Source organism: Carassius carassius, chromosome 37 (genome assembly GCF_963082965.1).
Source record: "Carassius carassius chromosome 37, fCarCar2.1, whole genome shotgun sequence".
In the NCBI taxonomy this organism is placed as follows: Eukaryota; Metazoa; Chordata; class Actinopteri; order Cypriniformes; family Cyprinidae; genus Carassius; species Carassius carassius.
In genome coordinates this window covers 18640291-18665087 of record NC_081791.1, presented here as the reverse complement: position 1 = coordinate 18665087, position 24797 = coordinate 18640291, and the positions used below count along the sequence as shown (strand labels likewise).

The 24797-nt window shown below is 37.8% G+C and overlaps 1 protein-coding gene across 8 annotated transcripts in view; it reads left to right on the top strand.

Annotated features, from left to right (window-relative positions):
- The window catches only part of LOC132118261 (sodium channel protein type 8 subunit alpha-like), a 67612-nt gene extending 43127 nt beyond the window's left edge, over window positions 1–24485 (top strand). For 5 of the 8 annotated variants that reach the window (XM_059527973.1, XM_059527967.1, XM_059527965.1 and 2 more), the window contains 12 exons: window positions 4720–5076; window positions 5841–6311; window positions 6850–6967; window positions 7072–7226; window positions 7911–8084; window positions 13721–13843; window positions 20103–20387; window positions 20485–20538; window positions 20610–20747; window positions 20872–20976; window positions 21072–21342; window positions 21467–24485. In XM_059527973.1, the coding sequence (XP_059383956.1) occupies window positions 4720–5076; window positions 5841–6311; window positions 6850–6967; window positions 7072–7226; window positions 7911–8084; window positions 13721–13843; window positions 20103–20387; window positions 20485–20538; window positions 20610–20747; window positions 20872–20976; window positions 21072–21342; window positions 21467–22614 (3399 nt within the window). In that variant the 3' untranslated portion in view covers window positions 22615–24485. The remainder of the gene's footprint in view (window positions 1–4719; window positions 5077–5840; window positions 6312–6849; window positions 6968–7071; window positions 7227–7910; window positions 8085–13720; window positions 13844–20102; window positions 20388–20484; window positions 20539–20609; window positions 20748–20871; window positions 20977–21071; window positions 21343–21466) is intronic. The other 3 variants (XM_059527971.1, XM_059527970.1, XM_059527972.1) reach the window with 1 other exon arrangement.
- The last annotated feature ends 312 nt before the right edge of the window (window positions 24486–24797 follow it).

The following is a 24797-nucleotide window of genomic DNA, read 5'->3' as shown; positions in this document are numbered from 1 at the left end:
CAAAAATGATAGTTAAAGGCAGTTCATCATTGGATTCAGTTATGTCATCTCTGTTCAGTTAAATAGTGTCTGTGCATTTATTTGCAATCAAGTCAACGGTATCGCTGTAGATGAAGTGTCCCCAACTAAGCAAGCCAGAGGCGACAGCGGCAAGGAACCGAAACTCCATCGGTGACAGAATGGAGAAAAAAACCTTGGGAGAAACCAGGCTCAGTTGGGGGGCCAGTTCTCCTCTGACCAGACGAAACCAGTAGTTCAATTCCAGACTGCAGCAAAGTCAGATTGTGCAGAAGAATCATCTGTTTCCTGTGGTCTTGTCCTGGTGCTCCTCTGAGACAAGGTCTTTACAGGGGATCTGTATCTGGGGCTCTAGTTGTCCTGGTCTCCGCTGTCTTTCAGGGATGTAGAGGTCCTTTCTATGTGCTGATCCACCATCTGGTCTGGATACGTACTGGATCTGGGTGACTGCAGTGACCCTCTGATCTGGACACAGACTGGATCTGGTGGCCACGGTGACCTCGGAACAAGAGAGAAACAGACAAATATTAGCGTAGATGCCATTCTTCTAATGATGTAGTAAGTACATAGGTTGTTATGGGAAGTGTTTCCGGTTCCGGTTTACCTAATTAATGCAGCCTAAAAATCCTTTAATGGATTTGGATAATAAAAGCATATTAGTATGTTATGTGTATGCCAGGTTAAAGAGATGGGTCTTTAATCTAGATTTAAACTGCAAGAGTGTGTCTGCCTCCCGAACAATGTTAGGTAGGTTATTCCAGAGTTTGGGCACCAAATAGGAAAAGGATCTGCCGCCTGCAGTTGATTTTGATATTTTAGGTATTATCAAATTGCCTGAGTTTTGAGAACGTAGCGGACATAGAGGATTATAATGTAAAAGGAGCTCATTCAAATACTGAGGTGCTAAACCATTCAGGGCTTTATAAGTAATAAGCAATATTTTTATGCTATGAGCCAGTGCAGTGTTGACAGGACCGGGCTAATATGGTCATACTTCCTGGTTCTAGTAAGAACTCTTGCTGCTGCATTTTGGACTAGCTGTAGTTTGTTTACTAAGCGTGCAGAACAACCACCCAATAAAGCATTACAATAATCTAACCTTGAGGTCATAAATGCATGGATTAACATTTCTGCATTTGACATTGAGAGCATAGGCCGTAATTTAGATATATTTTTGAGATGGAAAAATGCAGTTTTACAAATGCTAGAAACGTGGCTTTCTAAGGAAAGATTGCGATCAAGTAGCACACCTAGGTTCCTAACTGATGATGAAGAATTGACAGAGCAACCATCAAGTCTTAGACAGTGTTCTAGGTTATTACAAGCAGAGTTTTTAAGTCCTATAATTAACACCTCTGTTTTTTCAGAATTTAGCAGTAAGAAATTACTCGTCATCCAGTTTTTTATATCGACTATGCAATCCATTAGTTTTTCAAATTGGTGTGTTTCACCGGGCTGCGAAGAAATATAGAGCTGAGTATCATCAGCATAACAGTGAAAGCTAACACCATGTTTCCTGATGATATCTCCCAAGGGTAACATATAAAGCGTGAAGAGTAGCGGCCCTAGTACTGAGCCTTGAGGTACTCCATACTGCACTTGTGATCGATAGGATACATCTTCATTCACTGCTACGAACTGATGGCGGTCATATAAGTACGATTTAAACCATGCTAATGCACTTCCACTGATGCCAACAAAGTATTCAAGTCTATGCAAAAGAATGTTGTGGTCAATTGTGTCAAACGCAGCACTAAGATCCAATAAAACTAATAGAGAGATACACCCACGATCAGATGATAAGAGCAGATCATTTGTAACTCTAAGAAGAGCAGTCTCAGTACTATGATACGGTCTAAATCCTGACTGGAAATCCTCACATATACCATTTTTCTCTAAGAAGGAATATAATTGTGTGGATACCACCTTTTCTAGTATCTTGGACAGAAAAGGGAGATTCGAGATTGGTCTATAATTAACTAGTTCTTTGGGGTCAAGTTGTGGTTTTTTGATGAGAGGCTTAATAACAGCCAGTTTGAAGGTTTTGGGGACATGTCCTAATGACAATGAGGAATTAATAATAGTCAGAAGAGGATCTATGACTTCTGGAAGCACCTCTTTCAGGAGCTTAGATGGTATAGGGTCTAACATACATGTTGTTGGTTTAGATGATTTAACAAGTTTATACAATTCTTCCTCTCCTATGGTAGAGAATGAGTGGAACTGTTCCTCAGGGGGTCTATAGTGCACTGTCTGATGTGATACTGTAGCTGACGGCTGAATGGTTGCAATTTTATCTCTAATAGTATCGATTTTAGAAGTAAAGTAGTTCATAAAGTCATTACTGCTGTGGTGTTGGGAAATGTCAACACTTGTTGAGGCTTTATTTTTCGTTAATTTAGCCACTGTATTGAATAAATACCTGGGGTTAATGTTTGTTTTCTTCTAAAAGAGAAGAAAAGTAATCGGATCTAGCAGTTTTTAATGCTTTTCTGTAGGATATGTTACTTTCCCGCCAAGCAATACGAAATACCTCTAGTTTTGTTTTCCTCCAGCTGCGCTCCATTTTTCGGGCTGCTCTCTTTAGGGTGCGAGTATGCTCATTATACCATGGTGTCAAACTGTTTTCCTTAACCTTCCTTAAGCGTAAAGGAGCAACTTTATTTAGAGTGCTAGAAAAGAGAGAGTCCATAGTTTCTGTTACATCATCAAGTTGTTCTGAGGTTTTGGATATGCTAAGGAATTTGGATACATCAGGAAGATAACTTAAAAAGCAGTCTTTTGTGTTAGAAGTGATGGTTCTTCCATACTTGTAACAAGAAGTAGAATTTACAATTTTGGCTATATGAATTTTGCAAAGAACTAAATAATGATCTGAGATATCATCACTTGGCTGAATAATTTCAACACCATCAACATCAATTCCATGTGACAGTATTAAATCTAGAGTATGATTTCGACAATGAGTAGATCCTGAAACGTGTTGTCTAACACCAATAGAGTTCAGAATGTCTATAAATGCTGATCCCAATGCATCGTTTTCATTATCAACATGGATATTAAAATAACCAACTATTAAAACTTTATCTGCAGCCAGAACTAACTCGGATGTAAAATCACCAAACTCTTTAATAAAGTCTGTATGGTGCCCTGGTGGCCTGTATACAGTAGCCAGTACAAACATAACAGGGGATTTATCATTAACATTTGTTTCTTTGGATAATGTTATATGAAGTACCATTACTTCAAACGAGTTATACTTGTAGCCTGCCCTCTGAGAAATCCTGAAAACGTTGTTATAAATTGAAGCAACACCTCCACCTTTGCCTTTTAGACGTGGCTCATGTTTATAACAGTAATCTTGGGGGGTGGACTCATTTAAAATAATGTAATCATCAGGTTTTAGCCAGGTTTCTGTCAAACAGAGTACATCTATATTATGATCAGTGATCATATTATTTACAAAAAGTGTTTTCGTAGAAAGGGATCTGATATTCAATAAGCCAAGCTTTATCATTTGTTTATCCATATTGCTTCTGTTTTTTATTTGTTGAACCTCAATTAAATTGTTAACTCGTGCGCAGGAAGCCTTCGTTGAGCTTGCTTCACTGCGGTTCAGTTGTTTTCTCGGCGGGCCAATCAATACTCAGTTTGGCCACCGCGTGAGTCACCACCTCCAAGAGCTCCTCATACTGCGGCGAGTGGGGTGGCGAATCCCTGTCAACAGACTTGAGGGCCGACTCAGCGTGCTTCTCTCCCAGGCAGACCACGCATAGGTTGTGTGTATCCCCGCTCGTTATATATCACAGGCAGGGAGGAACACACAACCTATAACGCGATCTGGATTCGCCTTGAATATGCTTTGCTTTCGCCTTGCTCTTCGGCATGACTTGACATCAACTGGACAGACAACAGTAAATAAATAAGACTCACAAGACAAACAAGTGACATTCACACACGCTTGATGAAAGATGCGAAGCTTCTGACACCAGCTTCGCGGCACGTGCTTTTATAGCTTCCTGGTCGCTTACGTCACCCCGCCTATATTCAGAGTCGCTCACGCTAAGCGCGTTCCCCAAAGCGTTGTTTGACGCAGCTCGAGTTCCTGAAGAGGAACTGTGGTTTAAAAACTGGGGGCTAACTGTATTGTTGCATTCCTACTGTTTATTATAAAATAATGTTTAAGAGGAATATCACAAACTGAGTGCAGACACTGAGTAACATATGATTTTTTTTGTTCACACTGCACACTGATGATAACAAAAAAAAAAGAAAAAAAAGTCTATAATGTTGTCAGGTATGGACAGTATGTCATTTATGTTTTGATTGTAATCTGCTTCCATACAAATAAAAAAGCATAAATCTCTCGTAAATAAATAAAAAATTCTGTTTAGCACCTTCTTTCTGTGGGAGGTAATAGCACAATGTTAATTGCATCAGGCAGATTGTGAGTATAATAAGCCTAATTTGCATAGAAAGGAGGTGTGTTTGTACTGAAAATAATGACAGTTATTTTATTTAAATACAGAGCAACATTATTTTAAAGCAGTGTCTGGTTAAACAGTATTGTGGGTGGTTAGTGAATAAGACATAATGAATAAGAGGCACAACTCTTTAATGAATTTGCCCTTTGTTTTCAATAGCCCACATTCAAAGAGCAATATTGAACATGTTTATTATACTTGTGCTCTCTTGTAACAGCTGAGAGTTTTTAAACTGGCCAAGTCATGGCCCACTCTTAACATGCTGATTAAGATCATCGGCAACTCAGTGGGAGCTTTGGGGAACCTGACCCTGGTGTTGGCCATCATCGTCTTCATCTTCGCCGTGGTGGGCATGCAGTTGTTTGGGAAGAGCTACAAGGACTGTGTGTGTAAGATCGCTGAAGATTGCGAGCTGCCCCGCTGGCACATGAATGACTTCTTTCACTCATTCTTAATCGTCTTCCGGGTGTTATGTGGAGAGTGGATTGAGACCATGTGGGACTGTATGGAGGTGGCTGGACAGGGAATGTGTCTCATCGTCTTCATGATGGTCATGGTCATAGGAAACTTGGTGGTAAGTGTTCTTTAGATGCAGAATTATTTTTGTCATACATTTGTCAAGTTGTACTGAAATCTGCAAACATGGAGATAAATCCAAAATTTAGGTTTCTATCTCTTTGTTGAAAGCCCAGGTAACCAAAACTTAAAAGATCCAAAAAGGTTATAAAGTTGGGTTATATTAACCTATATGAATCAAACAGTTTAATCCAAGTCAAGTGAAGAGAGACAGTCGCTTCATATGATAAACATTCAGTTTAGGCTTTTATTCACAATTAAACACAAATACATTGAAACATTATGCTTGCCTGGTGTTTTCTTTTTCTTTATCTGAATTAATATATGGTTGCCTGTTATATATACAGTATATGTGTATATCTATATTATTTATATTACATTACTATTTTTGCGTTATCCTGTCTGAACTAAGATGAACCAAATAAAAGCCAAAAAACACCCCTTAGATTAAACTGAAATTCTCTTTATGATGCCTTTATAACCTTTTTGGGTCTTTCAAGCTTTGGTTACTTAAACTTTCCATGGAGGGAGGAATTTCTCAGGTTTAATAAAAAAAATATATTAATTTGAAGTCTTTTGGCTTTGGGACCATGTGAAAGTGAGTAAACGATGACAGAGTTTTAATTTTTGGGTTAACTATCACTTTAAATTGTAGCAGTATGCCTGAGTTTATGATGCATAAAATGCCTCCAAAGGCAGCTGTCTTGGTAATTTGAGGCTATATATTAGTAATTTATATTACTTTTCTCTCACACTGATCAGGTCTTGAATCTGTTCCTTGCCTTGCTGCTGAGCTCATTCAGCGCAGACAACTTGGCAGCTTCTGATGACGACGGCGAGATGAACAACCTACAGATTGCAGTTATTCGCATTAAGAAGGGAATTGCCTGGGTGAAGGCCAAAGTTCGAGAGCTGGTAAACATCATCCTCAAGAGTAAGGTCACTGACGAGGCCAAGCCGCTAGATGACATGTACGACCGGAAGCTAAACTGCATCACCAATCATACCGGCGTGGACATCAGTCGTGACATGGACTATCAGAAAAATGGCAACGGAACCAGCAGTGGTATAGGCAGTAGTGTAGGCAAGTACATGATTGATGGTGACCACATGTCCTTCATCCACAACCCCAACCTGACCGTATGCGTGCCCATTGCCATGGGCGAGTCAGACTTTGAGAATCTCAACACAGAAGATTTCAGCAGTGAGTCTGAAGTAGAGGGCGGCAAAGAAGTGAGTATGCAAAAGAGCTGATGTTGTGATGCTTTAAGGCTTTGACCTAGTTGCTAGTGGGTGAAATGTAATACCCTGTGGTTATTGATTTGGCCTCAGGAGTAAATGTTTAGTGATTCTAAACTGAGGTATTTGCTAATTTTTGTCCATGATATTGATATATTTGGAGTAAAGAGCAGTGTATTGTTTCAAAATGATGTTCAAACGTGTGTAGGCCATTTAGAACACTGTATTGTGAAACATTAATACAGATGATTGTCTTTTCATTCTTGGAGCTAAAGTCTGTTAGTTCTGGATGTCTAGCATAGTGAAACAACAGTTTACAAACACCTTTTCTTGTCTGCCACTGGTCAGGCAAACAGTCCTAAAACCTGTGCTATTTAGGCTATTGTTCTTTTTGAGCATCTTGAGTTTTTTAAGCATTTTAATAATGCAGTTACAGTTGGGATTGAACATTGTTTTTGCTTTGCTAGTTACAATTTTTTTTTTTTTTTTTTTTTTTTACAAAAAATGGCACTTGTGAACTCTTCTTAATTAGTTGGATGACATCAGCTCTTCAGAGGGCAGCACCATAGATATTAAACCAGAGGTAGAAGAAGTGGTGGTGGTGGAGGCAGTAGAGGAATATGTTGACCCAGAACCTTGTTGGACTGAAGGTAAAAGGGTTCAAAGATTCCTCTTTGCAGATTATTATAATTTTTTTAATACAGAAACTGTAATAGGTTGTGAGAACAGAAGTATAATGTGTGGCATTTTGCAGCTTGTGTGGCCCGCTTCAAGTGTTGTGATGTGCCCATCACGGAGGGCTGGGGTAAGAATTGGTGGTTCCTCCGGAAGACCTGCTATCTCATTGTGGAGCACAACTGGTTTGAAACCCTCATCATCTTTATGATCCTCCTCAGTAGTGGAGCGTTGGTGAGGATGTACACAAACACACACAAATTTCTTACAGGGATGTGCAGAAGCACTTTGTTCTGTGTTTAACTAGAGTAGAAAAATGCTGCTTAAATATTGTTTGGGATTCAATTATTATATTGTGTTTTAACTTAAAAACATTGGGTTTTTTTTGTACTTTTGAACTGATTTCCATTTTGTTTTGGATACTGTCTGACTGTTAAATGAATGTTCATGTGAGGTATATATAATGTGAGGTTCAAGCAGGCATTGAGTCATTGTAGAAACCTGGCACCAGAGCTGCACTGCTGGGTGATGTGATTAATGGACTGTACTATTCATCCTATTGGATCTATTTCTGGCACTGGAAATGTTCCTGTGTTTAGCACTGCTAATGTTGCCAAAAAAGGAATGTAATAGAATCAGGGGTCTTGCTTTATACAATTTTTTTTGAAACCTGACTGTTTTTAACTGAATTATTGCACAAAGTAGTAGCCTTCTGTTCAGTTGTTTTCCCAGTTGTTGTTGTGCATAAATAATAATAATATTATTATCATTATTTCATTAATCTGTTTTTGTATTATTTCTAATGATTATTTCTTGCATTCTCTTTAGTTTTTTAATTAAAATGAAAACCACTGAGAGGTATTGTGAGAAGCAGATAGTACTTGTTTTATTAATGCAACTATATGTTATCTGCTGCAGGCTTTTGAGGATGTGTACATTGAACAGAGGAAGACAATCCGTATTATTCTGGAGTACGCTGACAAGGTCTTTACCTACATTTTCATATTGGAGATGTTGTTAAAGTGGGTGGCCTACGGTTTTGTCAAGTACTTCACCAACGCCTGGTGCTGGCTGGACTTCTTCATCGTTGACGTAAGTCTACGATCTAATTTGTGCTGTGTTTGTTGTCAGTTTGATAAATGCCCTTAACGTACACATTTTGTTGATGGGTTCCATCCTGCCAAAAGCAAAGTCTGACTAGTGTTATATTGTATTATAACCTGGATCAGAACATATTTTATTTCTAATATGAAGCTATGTGGAACGTGATTTTGCACCAATGATGCATCATTGTGTGGGGCCAAGCAGCATGATGTGATACACATATGGCTGCTTTGGACAAAAAAAATTATTTGAAAAAGGTGTAAATCACTTTATGATGTGAATATTATGTTGTATGCTTCTCATACCAGTCAATACATTTGAATGTGAAATTGTAATTCAAGCATTTTAGCAAAAGATAGAAGTAGAATTCTCATGGACCAGGACAGAAACTGTATAAGTGAGAGTATAAGCCAGACCATAACAATAAATTGGTGGAAACTCTAATGCTTGACATCATAGCAGAATGTCAGTTGAAAGAGCCTGTTTCCTTTTGATAGTGTAACATTACTCTAGAACAGGGGTCGGGACCCTTTTTTGACCAAAGAGCTAATTTTTCATTTTTGGTTAATAAATAAAAAATAAAATAAAAAGTAGACATGTCAGTGGTTGCTGTGACTCGTGACTCCGGTGAACAGCACTGAACATACACTGAATACACACTTTGGCCAGTACCAAAAAAATTTGGTTATTATTTCAAACCTTTTTAACAAAGGAATTGCTGATATCTAGTGATGTCTCATTTTTAAATTAGATCATTTGTTGGTAAAGGGTAAGAGATCTGGCGATGATTTTTGTCAAAGAGCCAGGTGTGGCTCGCAAGTCATAGGTTCCTGACTGCTGCTCTAGAACCATCCTGAAAAATACTTGATTTGCTTAACATGATTTTAACTAACAAAGTAAAATAAAATTGTCTTGATAAACAGCTTTGGAAATTTCTCTGTTTTCTCTGTTACTAATTGACCGGACAGAGTCAAGGACTTTAGAAGCTTTGTTTAAACTGATAAAATAAATTATTTGGCGTTTCAGACAGCAGAGACCGTATAAACTCTGCATGCTCATACACCTGACAATACTGGTTGCCAGTCACAGCAAGGTAACTTTTAAAGATGACTTAAAAATAGCTAAAACCGGTGGAGCGGTTTCTTTGAGCTGTCAGTTAAAAAGGAAAATGGTGTAGCAGAGGAGATGAAAAGACAAATATCAGCTCGCCGTCCTGTATCTATGCAGATGTTTTATGCGATAGTCAAGGCCAACAACAGGATGGTTCCCCTTTCAACAAGATGTTAATGTTTTGGGCAAAGAAGAGTAAAACGTGATCTTTTATATGAAGAGTAAAGCTTTGTTTGTATGCAGGGGTGAAGCTTGAAGGAAAAACATTGTGCTTATCTTGAATATAAATGCTTATGTAACATATATTCTTGGTGTCTAAATCATATTATTTCATAAGATTGCATCATCTCTTTAAGATCTATCACCCATGCATAGCTTTGTAAAAATGCTAGATTTCTACGTGACCCTGAGATGCTTGAATATCTGCTATCAAGAATGATAAACTGGCTTCGAAAGTCACCAGTATTGTGCAAATAATTGTACTTTTTTGTCTTCCCCCTTTGTATGCAATTTCCTTTAGTAAATCATTATATGGTTTAAGTGTTGTAATGGAAATAACTAGTCAGAATCAGTCTATCAATAACAAATGATTATTGATTTAAGATATTCAAGCATATATCATTCTAAATGAACCTTGTTTCTAAATCTTGTACATGTGTATGATGTCTATATTGTGTGAACAATAAGATGTGTGGCCTCTGACTGGTTTCATTTTCTGCCCTTATTGTGGGAGACTCACCAAGTGTAAAATGCATTTTAGAGTCCATTACAAGTTATGATTGCAATTAGTTGTTCCATCAACAAAGTATTTTATACAACAAATGAGTGACGCTTATGTAGTTTTAAATTTTGATTCAAAGTATTTGATGAAAATATATTAAGCTGTTTATTTGACTAAAATGCTCACACTTGGACTCAGAGAAATGTCATGTGGATGTGCTTTTCTCATGATATGTGGAGGACATCTTACAATTGCAGTGACCATGTCAAGATACAATTTGATTATTTGACTGTATGTGTGTTCTGACCTTGTTCCTGAACTAACCACCTTTTAGCAGAACTCGTACACCCAATGCTGTTTAATGAGGTGCTGTGGGACATTGTTAGATGCATACACAGTCTATTTGGTGTTTTTTCATGTCATATATTTCCTTAAATGTTATGGGAAGTTAATCTTCTTTTACCAACAGTTTTATCCACCTGAAATTTATCCAAAAGCATATAAACTCTCCCAAAAGTTTTATTCTGAAATATATTGTTTAGCACTATATAAAGAGAATTTTTACACATTGACAATTAATTAATTACTATCACATTTATTTATTTACACATAAAGCCTGATCCCTCATTCATAGCTGGTGCTGTATTTCATTCCAACCCTGAAACTTTGAATTTCCTGCATGCAAAAGTTCAAAAGAACTTCACTACCAGACTTCCATCTCAGAATCCATGAAGAGACACTGGTTTTATGACATCTTGCAAACTCTGTTCAAAAGTTTGGGAAACGTTTGTTTTTAAATAAATGAATACTGTTTTTCAACAAAGGCACATTAAAATTATCAAAAATTTTCATTTCAAATAAATTCTGTATTCATCAAAGAATCCTGAAAAAATATGTATCATGATGTCCACAAAAATATTAAGTAGCACAAATGTTTTCAACTGTGATAATACTGAGAAATGTTTCTTGAGCACCAAATCATGATTGGTCTGATTTGGTTATGGGACTGGAGTATGGCTGTTGAAAATGAATCTCTGCCATCGCTTTAACAAATTAGATTTATAATAAAATTTTAATTAACTAAAATTTAAATTGTAATAACGTTTCACAATATTACTGTTTTTAATATTACTATATTACTACAATATTACTGGTCAAATAAATGCAGCCTTTGTAAGCATAAGACACTTCTTTTGAAAACATTGAAAAACCACCCCAAACTTTTGAATAGTTGTATATAGGGAGATGAGCACATGGATGTTCATTTATAATACTTTATATTATTAATTTTTAGCAAATCAAATGCATTAATAATTCATAGGTATTACATGAGGGTATAAGTTGTTTTCAGATAGTATGAAACGTAGGCGCTTTCTGTGTAGGGGAGTAACGGTACGTGTATTCGTACCGGACCGTTTCGGTACAGGGCTTTCGGTACGGTGCACGTGTGTACCGAATGACTGAATGCAATATTTTGTATGCGGAACATAAGTACATTTTCGTGTTTCCAAACCAACGTATTAAGTGGCGGAAGTCTCCGCGTTCAGCGCAAATCCCGCCCTGCAGCTGATTCTAAGGCCGGTGACACACTGGTTGCGTGGCGTGAGCGTGGCGTTTCTGCTGCGTGTCAGTTGCGTGACGGCTGCTTCGCGTTTTCTGTGTCTTTACCACTGATCTATAATATAGATATATATATAGATCAGTGGTCTTTACACACCAGAAGCGTGCCTGACGCGGCGCTGACGTGCTGCTGCTACTGTAGGTGACATAGAGGGAGACTGCCGACAGACCAGGATCTTGTCTTCACGACAACAATATCTATACTTCATGTTGAGCATAAATATAAAGCCTACTGATAAAGGACACCGTCAACAGTATTGACGGCAAAATAGATTATGTTTGACAGGTGCAATATGCCAGTGTGTCACCGGCCTAAGGTTTTCAAAAGGCATCACGCGAGTGTGAACATCACTACAACTAGGAAAAAAACGATTGTAATTCAAACGCAGCTCCCGTCGGCATTTAAACTTTGCTCTTAATTCCGATCGGTCCAACGCAATAACGAAATCTGAGCAGGTCTAAAAACTGAAACTGTTGATGCTGCACTTTACACTTTGAAAAAGTTATATATATTTTTTTAAAATATGAGCATGCCTACAAGCTGGGATTGTTAATGCTGCACTGTAATCATAGTTATTTATTTATATTTTTCATTATATTTTATTATATGATATTGGTTTGAGACTGAAAGTATTTTATTTAGTGGAGAACTTTGCAGCAGTATTTTATTTCTTATTCTTTTTTTATATGTATTTTTTTTTTTTAAGTATTTTAAAAAAGTGTAAACAAATTGTAAAAAAAAGTTTAATAAACAACCTGCAGTTTAATGTTTGCATTTCTTTCCCTTACTGTACCAAAAATGAACCGAACCGTGACTTTAAAACCGAGGTACGTACCGAACTGTGATTTTTGCGTACCGTTACACCCCTATTTCTGTGGGCAACTGTCTAACTGTTGGGAATAAATAAAAAAAAAAAAAATCGGACTGTCCATGTACATTAAGTGCAAATAGGTCACCTTGGTGGCAGAGACACTAACGTTAGCTTCACCCACCAACATTTGACTGGGCTTGTCAACATTACAAAAGAAGGTCTTCAGTCATAAGATTGGCGTAGATGATAAAGCATGTGTTATATTAATTTTGACGCAATCGACCAAACTTTTTTTTCCTCCATTTTCAAATATAAAATCACATCAGAAAAGCATTTATATTTGTTAAAGATTAAGGAAATAATAAAAAAGTTGAAAATAAAGTATCAGGAAGGGTTAGGGTAGGCTTTTGTCTCAATAAGGTGGCACCCATTTAATAATTTGAATTAAATCAATATATTTATTTGAAATAAATCAATAAGTTATTACTGCATACTGTTTTATAATGTATTACTATGCTGAGGTGCAGATAATTAACCACTATTTGCAATAAGTAATTAGCAGAAAATCCTGCTATTTTAACAGTATATATAGAATCTAGCTAATTGCACTTAGTGTAAATAGCACCTATCGCTAAATATGCTATTTTCACAGTGTAAATAGCCCCCCCCCCCACAATGCGTACAGCACCCCCAACCTAAAATATCTTCCAACACCCCTGGTATGAAACATGGTACTATTTTGGTATCTGATATTTTTACATGTATCATTTATCCTCCACAATTTGGTTACTAGTTGGTTAAATCCATAAAGTTGCTGTGATTCAAACTGTGGAGCATGACGAGCAATGCTGAAGTCATGGGTTTGATTCTCATGGAGTGCATTTACTGACAAAATGCATTCCTTGAATGCAAGTTGTACGAAATGCCTAAATGAAGCTTTCAAACATCTTATTTATACTATACATCGTCTCAGTGTCTAGGAATGTTTTTTGGTCAGGGATTTTAAGATATCATGTAGGAATATTCCCCATCTGACTTGGAATGGAATGCAGCATAACACTTAGTCTGACCAGAAACTGACTAAGGAGTCATCCCACAACTAAAAATAAACCAAATTTGTGAGTTTGCTCTGACTACAGCCCATACCCACCCTCTGTCCATCAACCCCTACTCCTCAGCCCTAATCGAGGCTGATGGGAACTAATATGTATAAATGCAGTGTTATATATGTATATACCCATCCGAACTGTTGTGTATGTGTGTAAACTAACGTTCCAGCAGCTCTAGAGGCCATCGCTTCCTCAAGAGCTTTCTCTCGTCTAACAGTATGGATCCTTTTTTGCTTCTCTGTTTCTGTGTAGGTGTCTATAATCAGCCTTATAGCTAATGCACTGGGCTACTCCGAACTAGGGCCCATTAAATCACTCAGGACACTAAGGGCCCTGAGACCCCTCAGAGCATTGTCACGTTTTGAAGGGATGAGGGTAAGATACAAAGCTATAGAGCTGATCTCTCTGCATGCCCATTCAGCAGTTAAAGCATGCTAGAACTGATCGAGAAAAAAAAACAAAAAAACAACAAGGACCAACCGAAACCCTACCTGGGGATTTTTTTTTCAAGAGAGACGCCAATGAAAAGGACTCACCTTTTCATGCACACCTCTTCTGTACCACATTAATGATCCAGTCATGATGCAGCTGAGATAACTTGAAAAATAGGATGTGAAAAGCTTCCCTGATTTAACTGAAATCAGGTGTATGATTGACTTCTAGTTAAGTCATTGTCAGATGTATCAAAGCTGCCTCATTACAAATAATATTTCCAATTGGCCCTGGAAGACAAATACAGCATGAACAATTATTTACAAAACCAAACACGAATTCAAATCCCTTCTCATTTCACAAAGCATTTGATCTGCAATTGTCTGTTTATTTGGCCTGACTCTCAACTTCTGCTTTTGATGGAGAGCCCCCTTCCTTCCATTTCTCCTCTGTTACACTGACCCTGTCTCTCAGAGAACAACCAGCAGCACAGAACACTTTACCACTGAGGTCCCCACTTCACCAGTACTACAGCACACTAGATATTCTCTTGATGACTCAGAGCACATTTAATATAATTTACTCTTTGCTAAGCTCCACGCCCCTTGGTAACTGTTACTCGCTCTCCGTCAGTGTTGTTAAAATGTAAAAAGTTTCTAAGGAAATTACATTATGCATTACTGTGATTAAGAGGTTGAATCAAGGAAAGCTCTAAAATGCATCAAATACTGTTATTTATGAATTAATTACAATTCAGATTGTCCATATTTAAGTTAAACGTTTTTTTGGGGGGGACATCTTATACCCTATTTTTCCCTTGTGTGGATGTGGCCATTTGTAAATTGTATGTGTCTGGCTTCCACTGTCATCCGCTTCCAGCTATTTTAGCTGTATGAAAAAGCTTGTTTTGCTGCTTGATATTGCAACTGGTGTCTTACCATATTATTTTTATGTAATTTCTTAATTAAGAACACACTGGTATGTAGTGAAAACAGTTTTATCATGTACTGCACTTTGTTTTTCTTCTCGTTATTTCCCTACAGCAGCTAATGAACCAGAAGTCTCGCTCATTCCCAGAAAATGACTTCTGCATTGAAAAATAAGGTGGATACACTAAACTGTAGGTTCAGTTAGATTTTCATTTAATTTTAATTCATATTTTTATTCATTAAGGATGCAACAAATTAATCAACAGTGACAGTTAAGACATTTATAATGTTTATAAAATTAAATGCTTTCAGCTAATAACAGTGCAACTGTTTTTAGCATTGATAATAATAAGAAATGTATCTTAAGCCCCAAATCAGCATGTGACACTGAAGACCAAAGATTAAGATTTTTAAATTGTAATAATATTTCACAATATTACTGTTTTTGCTTTATTTTGTCAAGATAAATGCAGCCTTAATGGAAAAAAGTGACTTTTCTCAAAAACATTACAAAATCTTACCAAGCCCAAACTTATGAATAGTAGTATAAAATCTTTAGAATTCCATTTAAAACTATCTAAAGAGGCATATGTACAATTGACTTTAATAACAAAAGAGCCTAAGCTGGATATAGCAAGAATTGCTAAGGTATAATTGGTCAGTGATGTTTTAAGGCTTAGCAAAGAGTCAATTGGTCAAGGTAAAATAAATGGGCTAATTTACTTTAGGCAGAGAGCAAAAATATGTTCAGTGTCAGTTTTTCTTCAGTGCTGAATGTTTGAACACATGCAGGCCATCCTAACAAATTTGGCAAAGATAGGTACTTTATCCCATTGATGGTTGTGAACCGTTGCACCTGGTTGTTGTCAGTCTTTCTTCTCTTACCTGTGGACTGGTTTCCTTGAGCTGTATCCTCTCAAACCCCCCCCCTCACCTTCTCCCTGCCTCCCTTGCTCCCTCCATTTCACACTGTTCACTTCAGCCCATTTGGCCCCGCGCTGCCCAGCCCAAAGCAGCGTCGAGGAACCAAGCTGCTGGAGGCTCACCTCTCCCCTCTGTGCTTGCCGAGGATTTGCACATGGAACTGTAAAAAGAGAAACCCTGGGAGTGAGAGGGAGATATTTGCTAAGCTTCTGTATAGCTCTGAATTTTCCAACTGGTTTTCAGTTGAAGCCTTTAGCAATGTGGAATGGATGACATCTTTTTGATTTGATTAGTTAGGACATCGTTACTAGTCAGTGGTTAACAAGCAGTCAACACAGAAGCTTAGGAAATGTGCAAGACCATGGAAGTGAGAGGTTTGTGTTAGTTTTACTTCCAAACAGAAATGGAATCGGAGTAAAGAGATTTGTGATCTCACTGCTGTTATGACTAAAGGTATGGCTGGACCCAAAAATGACAGATAAGGTTTCTCAGTTATCGAATTTAAAGTTATATTTGATGTTATGTTTGCCTTTATGTATACATCTGCTAACAGGGCTCCAGGTTTCAAATAAATGGTTGCAAATGTGATTTTAAAAAACACGACCACTAATTTAAAATCTAGTCACCACTGGTAATAGTCAAAGCAACTTGCTGTCCATATACAGTTTGTCAGCTATAATGGGTAAAGAACATAGTGTCAGCCATGTTCTTGCTTTGAGTAAATTTTTCAAGAAACGAATGTGCTTGAGTTAGTTGTTAAAAGAAGACTCGCTCAGTCAGTGAAATATTCATGCAATGAGTTCCCTTGGTGAATAACATTATATTTAGATCCGATTGTAAATGGACCAGGATATGTTACTTATATTAATTAAAAAAAATATTATTTCACCATTTTTATTATTATTATTATTTTGTATGTAATTTATAGATCATAGTCAAAATATTTTGGCTCCTAAATGTTTCATTTTAAGAGCCAGTGGCTCGTTAGTCATTTGTATTTTATTCTGGAGCCTTGTTCTACTATTTTATGGCAGTTTATTTCTAATTGTTAATTTTTTTTTGTCTTCTGTATTCCCTCTGTCTCTTAATACTTTAAGTATTGTGCGTATATTATGCTGTCATTTTTGGGTGAATCGAAATGATGTTTTCCTAGATATGTTCTGTTTGTTGTATCTAATTGTATTCATGAGGGTGTATGAAATCCATTTTATGTAACCTTTAGAAGCATATATAAGTAAAATAAGTACAGAGGGAACAATGATTTCTTACCCTAGTGAATAATCGATGTTCCTAAACTGATATGCTGTTTTGTTTGAAATTAGAGTTAAAAATGAATAAATGACTTGATAAGGAGACACAACAGTTGAGAGATAAAACCAGTGGTATGTTTGCAATTTTTGATAACCGATTCTTTGGCCAAATACAAACACACTAAGTATAGGAATTAGTTTCCGACTGATGTATTGTCTTGATTATCTAAAATTTTAGTTACCTTATTCAATTATTAGTTTTTTCTATACCCCAAATCATTTATCAAACCCCAGCCAGCTTTGAAATGGCAGAAACCGCTCCACACTGTTGCCTCTTCTGTCCATTTATTTATTGATTTTAACGGTTCTTGAAATTGCACAAAGATGTCATGTAACACGCATGTTCTGTTCAATTGGAAATGCACATTATGCACTTTTGAAAGCCATTTTCCCTCACTTTGATATCTGTGTCGATTCTCAGAAATATATTTTATGTCCATGTGACATTTGAACATATAGGCTCTGTTGAAAGATGGACAGTAATTCTCTTGACAATTGCTTTTTCCTGGGGGTCTTTCAATCTTCAGCACTCCAAAATTTTGTGTATTTCTGTATTTCTCATTTTGAAAATGTAAAACAAATCCGCACTCAAAAACATCTACTAAAGTCAGCCTGGTCCCCTGCACTTGCTGAGAGAACCCTGCCATCCTCTGTGCCTCTGTGTGTTCAAGAGGGGAATATGGCTCCACTTTTCAGTATGTGAGAGATCTGCATGCTCAGCTACCTGCCTGAGAGCTGTGGCTCGGCTGTCTAACACAGTTAGTGAGCGTCTCCTGGCACGCATTGCTCATCGCTAATCACTGATGGATGATGTCCTGACTGGGACGGTGGGGGAGGGGAAGGATATGGAGACAAATAGGTTGTGGTGAGGAGGGGATGAAGTGTAACAGGTTTTAAGTTACTTAAGCTTGCCACAGCAATGTTAAAGTAGTTGGGTGGTGGGTTGTAGTTTTAAGGATGCAACTTGTTTGCTTTGGTAATGTAGAAATTGTTTGAGTCTGTGGCATATTTGTATGGAAGGTGTTGTATTCATTTTTATAAATATACTGCTTAGTCATAGAGCTAATATTTAGGGCTGTAGTCCTGGAAGACCTCAGCACTGTGCATTTGATGAGTAGGACTTTTCTCAATATGCAGTATTCATAAAACACTAGGCAAAATTGTTTATATATATATATATATATATATATATATATATATATATATATATATATATATATACACATATATATATATATATACATATATATATATATATATATATACATAAATGATCTGCAGGTTTTCACAGAGATTCTGAATTCTGCATCTGATGCGCACTCCTCTACAAATCATAGGTCACATAATAGTGCCAACATGCTGGATGTAGTATGACTTGTATATATTGTATTCATACTACATGCCTACATACTTAAACTGATTAACATACTGTACTGATAATGAAGTACGTTCTATATGTTCTTCGTCAAATGCAGTGTGTAATTTTGGATGCATCTTTCCACATGCAGTGCTGGGATAATCCAGGGCCAGAATAAGGAAGCACTTATTTAGGACTCTAATTTTGGGGATTCAAAGGATTTACTGGCTTTGAAACTAGTATAGACAAGTAAAAGAATTTACTTTTTAAAAGTCATAGGGCCACCCTAGGAAAACAAAAAAATGCTGTTTGTGCTGACAGCATGACCAGTAAAAAAATATTTCCCAAACTTCACGTATACGTACGCTGAATTCAACCAGTTCTATACTTATGTATTCATACTTATGCAAATAAATAAGTAATCAATTTACAAATTCCACTAAGTTAATTGCTTACACTTATAAGCAAGCCTAACTCAGCTGACAAAAAGTAATGCACTTATTGATTTACTTTCCATTGAAAATAATGTAATTGGTAGCTTTTTATGGAGTAACACAATATTTTAATGCATATCTTTTAAAAGTAACTTTCCCCGACACTGTAAGTTGTCATATAAGAACTGCTGTTTTAAGTATAACATTTTTGGACAACTAAAAGAGACTATATGCAGGGGTGCAAATCAGTAATCTTTGGTTGCTAGTTTTGTCAGAAAGCACACTGATGTCATCATCTTGCATTAAAACTGTCATCTATAGAAAAACAAACAAAAATATCAAATGTAGAATTATAGCAGGAACCTTGGAAACATTTTAAACATAGCTGAAACCATAAGTGGAGGGTGAACCAACTCCGGGGTAAGGCTAAAAGCAGCCAAATGTATTAAACATCATAAACCCATATTTTTAGGCAAGAACCAGACATGGGTGTTATGTAGGCTAATAAAACATGTTTAATGGGACTGAATTTGTGTTTAACGTGATTACGATTTAATAAAAACACTAGAAATTGATCATTATATAACGTTTCCTTTCCACGGCTATTCAAACAGCGAATAAATTATACAGGCTATAGAAAGTGACATTATCACTAAACTTTGATCTATCACGAGTTTAAGTACTCTCAAAAAAACAAAACTACCATTATAATCACTGAAGCTGTACACACTGTGAAATGAATCTCTTACTTACATTGTACGTACAATTGCGCTTTGTTGTTTATGATGAGAGAATTTGCAAGAGTCCGGAATTCACTCAGACAACATGCACGCACTCAACACGTCTGACTACACAATTGACACTGTTTATTCATTTTCACTTTTTTAGCAACATATGTAATATATTTAATTTGTTTGTACAGGGACATTTTTGTCCAATTTAGAGCCATTTTTGCCCCAAACCCCAATGGCTAGGACACTCTCCGCCTATGACTGAAACAAAATAAAGACAGTGTAGACAATAAGCTTTATAGCAATTTTCTTGGATGGCCATGTGACTGAAACATGAATCAAAGATAATTTGCTAATATTGGACACTGAGCAATGTTCATAGTGTCATTCCTTTTCTTATGCCATGCAAATATGCAGCCACAAATGTGAGTGTTTAAATGTGTTTCTGTTTAAGGATTTGCTGGGCCATTTCGGGTCTCTTACACTGTACTGTCTTGTCTGTCCTACTCTGATCTAGGTGGTAGTCAACGCCTTGGTGGGTGCCATCCCTTCCATTATGAATGTCTTGCTGGTTTGCCTCATCTTTTGGCTGATTTTCAGTATCATGGGTGTCAACCTGTTTGCGGGAAAGTATTACTACTGCTACAATGCGACGGAAAAGGCATTGTTCGAAATTGATGTAGTCAACAACAAATCAGAGTGCCAAGCATTGATAGATCAGAACTTCACTGAGGTGCGCTGGAGAAACGTCAAAATCAACTTTGACAATGTGGGGGCTGGTTACTTGGCTCTACTGCAAGTGGTAAGTCTATGTGCCTGCTTTTAGTTTCTAGTAAGATGTTTTTTGGCTGAAGAAATATGTTAAACACTGATATTAACTTTCTCTTTATGCTGCTTAGGCAACATTTAAAGGATGGATGGACATCATGTATGCAGCAATTGATTCACGAAAGGTGAGATATTTGTGCAATCTTACTTGCCACCTGAGTCAAAGTTCCCGTTTAAACTTTCTTTCTCTCCTCAGGTGGGAGACCAACCAAAGTATGAGGACAACATCTACATGTATATCTACTTTGTTATCTTCATTATATTTGGCTCTTTCTTCACACTCAACCTCTTCATTGGTGTCATCATTGATAACTTCAACCAGCAGAAGAAAAAGATAACTCTCCACTTTTTTTCTTCACTTTCAATTATTTTTTCTTTTGCATTTAAACAAGTGATTTTCACAGCATATTTGGACTTAAGTGGAGCAGATTTTAACCAAATATTGTTTATGACTATACTTTGGAGGTCAGGATATCTTCATGACAGAGGAACAAAAGAAGTACTACAATGCTATGAAGAAGCTTGGCTCAAAGAAACCTCAGAAACCCATACCCAGACCACAGGTACAACACTGATGAAAAGTGTGATATTTCGCTCATTGAATTGACTTGAATAGAGTCCTAATCTCAAATCTATTCTAATTTCTCCTCTTCTTTAGAACAAGCTCCAGGGCATGGTGTTTGACTTTGTGACACAGCAGGTCTTTGATATCTCCATCATGATCCTCATCTGTTTGAACATGGTCACCATGATGGTTGAGACAGACGATCAGTCAAAGGAGACTGAAAACATTCTGTATTGGGTTAACTTTATCTTCATCGTGGCCTTCACCTCCGAGTTTGTCCTGAAGCTCTTTGCACTGCGTCATTACTACTTCACCAATGGCTGGAACGTCTTTGACTGTGTTGTGGTCATTCTCTCTATTGTGGGTAAGTAAACAATGTTTCACTTAAAACTCCCATTTTGTTTTTCATTTAGGTTTCGAAATACAGTGGCGTATGTTTGGCTCATTTGTCCTCTTCTTCTCCTTGCTTTCTATCCCCCAAACCACAGGTATGTTTCTGGCTGACCTGATCGAGAAGTACTTTGTGTCACCAACTTTGTTCAGGGTTATCCGTCTGGCTCGAATCGGACGTATCTTGCGTCTGATCAAAGGAGCAAAGGGCATTCGGACTTTACTGTTTGCACTGATGATGTCACTACCAGCCCTGTTCAATATCGGCCTTCTGCTGTTTTTGGTCATGTTCATCTTTTCTATCTTTGGCATGTCAAACTTTGCCTACGTAAAGCGGGAGTCTGGCATAGATGACTTGTATAATTTTGAAACATTTGGGAATAGCATGATCTGCCTGTTCATGATAACCACCTCAGCAGGGTGGGATGGCCTTCTTGCTCCCATTCTCAACTACCCACCTGATTGTGACCCAAATAAGGAGAATCCAGGTACCACAGTGAAAGGAGACTGCGGAAACCCTTCAGTGGGCATCTTCTTTTTCGTCATGTACATTATTGTCTCGTTCCTTATCGTGGTTAACATGTATATCGCCATCATTCTGGAGAACTTCAGCGTCGCCACAGAGGAAAGCGCTGATCCACTTTGCGAGGATGACTTTGAGTCCTTCTACGAAATCTGGGAAAAGTTTGACCCCACTGCTTCCCAGTTTATCACCTTTGCCAAGCTGGGTGACTTTGCTGATACTCTGGAGTACCCACTGCGCGTTCCCAAGCCCAACACTATAGAGCTGATCGCCATGGACCTGCCCATGGTGAGTGGTGACCGTATTCACTGCCTAGATATCCTGTTTGCCTTCACCAAACGCGTGTTGGGTGACAGCGGTGACCTGGACATGATGCGGCAACAAATGGAGGAACGATTCATTGCTGCCAATCCTTCCAAAGTGTCTTTTGAGCCCATCACCACCACTATGCGCCGAAAGCAGGAGCACATGTCCGCCGCGGTCATCCAACGTTCGTACCGTGCTTATCTTATTCGGAGAGGCTTCATCTGCAAGCTCTTGCTCAGCAGCAGCAGGCTGGAGAATGGCCGGACCAATCAGGAAAAGAAGGAGGGCACACCTTCTACTGCCTCGCTGCCGTCCTACGACAGCGTGACTAAACCCGAGAAGGAAAACCAGGAGGAGAGCGACAGCAATGGCAAAAAGGGCAAAAACCAAAAAGAGGTCAAGGAATCCAAGTGTTAAGAATGACGGAGACTGAACTATGAGACCGAGAAACTATCTATTCCAACAAATGTATAGAAAATCATTTGCAACAAAAAACACAGAAATCTTTGGAGAACAAGATTGTTTATAGACAACAAATGCACCAGGAAAGCAGCTTGGTTTTTTATAGATTTAATGATGACCAAACCAACCTGAGCTTACTGTCTTAACATTTGTGCTCAGTGACCAATACTTTACTGTTCCAACTGCAGCTGAAAGGCACTTAAAAGGAGAAACAAAATAATGACCTATGGCAGACATCTTTGACCACCTGCCAAAGGACAAAGCAGTACAAAGCAGGCTCATAAGTTGGATTCCTTTGCACCAACACATATGAAGTTCTGCTATGGACTACTTTGGACATCCCTTTTTTAAACCCTACACTGCCAAAATCCCATTGAAACCTCCCACTCATCCTGAGGATTCTGGGATGTTGTATTTTAACCATAGGAGAACCAGTAATAACGACGTTAACTCAATCATGTGTAGTGTCCGTGTTAAAAAAAAAAAAAAAAACACGGACACATTATGCAAGTGTTTTCAGTTGTTGTGATGGATATCTCACCTTATTTGACCCACAAAAGTAGGGGAAAAAGTTCAGCCCATGTCATTCATCTCATCATCAACTCTTTGTTATACTTACAGAAAAAAAAAAGTTTTATACATGGGCTTTCACATCAATATAGGGTTGGGGAATTTATCAGGGTTTTGACTTGGGCTGAAAGTGACTTACTCAGACCGAGTTCCTGGTAAATAAATAATTAATTGTGCTCGTTCAATGCATAGAAATGACTTGCATGGTGGCATGTTTTGATCAGGAATCATGCATGTATAATCATAGTCCACTTGGCACTGCTACTCAAACCACATCAGTGGCTTGACCATACATTCGATACTGTCCACTAGTTATCAAATTAAATAGATATAGCTGGGAAATGATTGGTCAATAGCAACATATTTAACTACTGGCTACGGCAAGTATATGTATACTTCCCCCTCGTATGGCTTGCTTCCTGATTAACCGACTCTCACACCACGCGTCATGTGTGTATTTTAAGGTGGTCGAACAAAGCTGTTCCTTCATTTGGATATACAATATGGCAACTGCACATCTGCACACCCATAGAGGTGTTTCACTGCCCTGGACCTGAGGAGAATTTGGGATGACCATTTGGAGAAACAGTTTCACTTGAATCAAATCTTGGGTTCATAAACCTTTGATTTGTTTTTTACACCAGCAATATGATTCAACTGCCCCTCAATGTGCAGCTGAGGCTCCGGTAGAGCCTGCAATAGATCTTCAAAAGGTACAGCCACCATGCCATTTAAACCCTTACAATGCTTTGATGGGAGGCCATCTCTTAGATTTTCCTGGAGTACTTGTCTTCATGTCAGCACATCCTCATGTTTACCATGAAAAGAGGTTGTCAGTTGTGTTAGCATCTTGTTTTGTCTGAAAGATGTTGGAGAAAGCACTCGAGTAGCTATATGGAATGCATCACGTAGACCTTTAATAGCCTTCTCCCTGTTGAATGAAAAAAGTGAGTGATGTATATTTGGAACAGCTTGGATTATATATGTAAACTGGCCTTACACAGCAGGAAAACAAGGAAGGTGGCACTTTTACAATGAAGTGGTGGGTACTTTTTGCTTGACAGCATGTAGTTTATTTCAGCCATTGGTGGTGATACTACAAATTGGCTTGTTGCTACCTCTTGAGCAAACTGCCATTCCTTCTTGCTCTGGGTGCAATGGAAACTATTTGAATTTGCAACAGTAATTCCTTCGTTTACAGTATTTTTAGTAAAGTTTCATTACCTCTCCTATTTGATAAGGATGAACACTTATTCTGGTGTGGGCTTGCCCAGTGTAAGGTGTTACGGTGGATCAGAGATAACGTAATACAATGCTAATACATAGGAACAGGGTTATGAAATCTTAGGACATCTCCAATCGCTGGGTCAGCAGGCACAGGACACCAGAGAGTCCGGGAGAGCACACTAGTTTACAAACCCACTTCCTCTACTTCTCAGACATGTAGGTCTGTTTACTGCCTGAGATCTGTAAATCAGTGTGGGTGCTGTGGACTTGAACCAAATGAAGCCTGGTGAATCACTTAGACTACCGTGTAGTTTTCCCCCCTAACTCCCATTTTAGTTCAG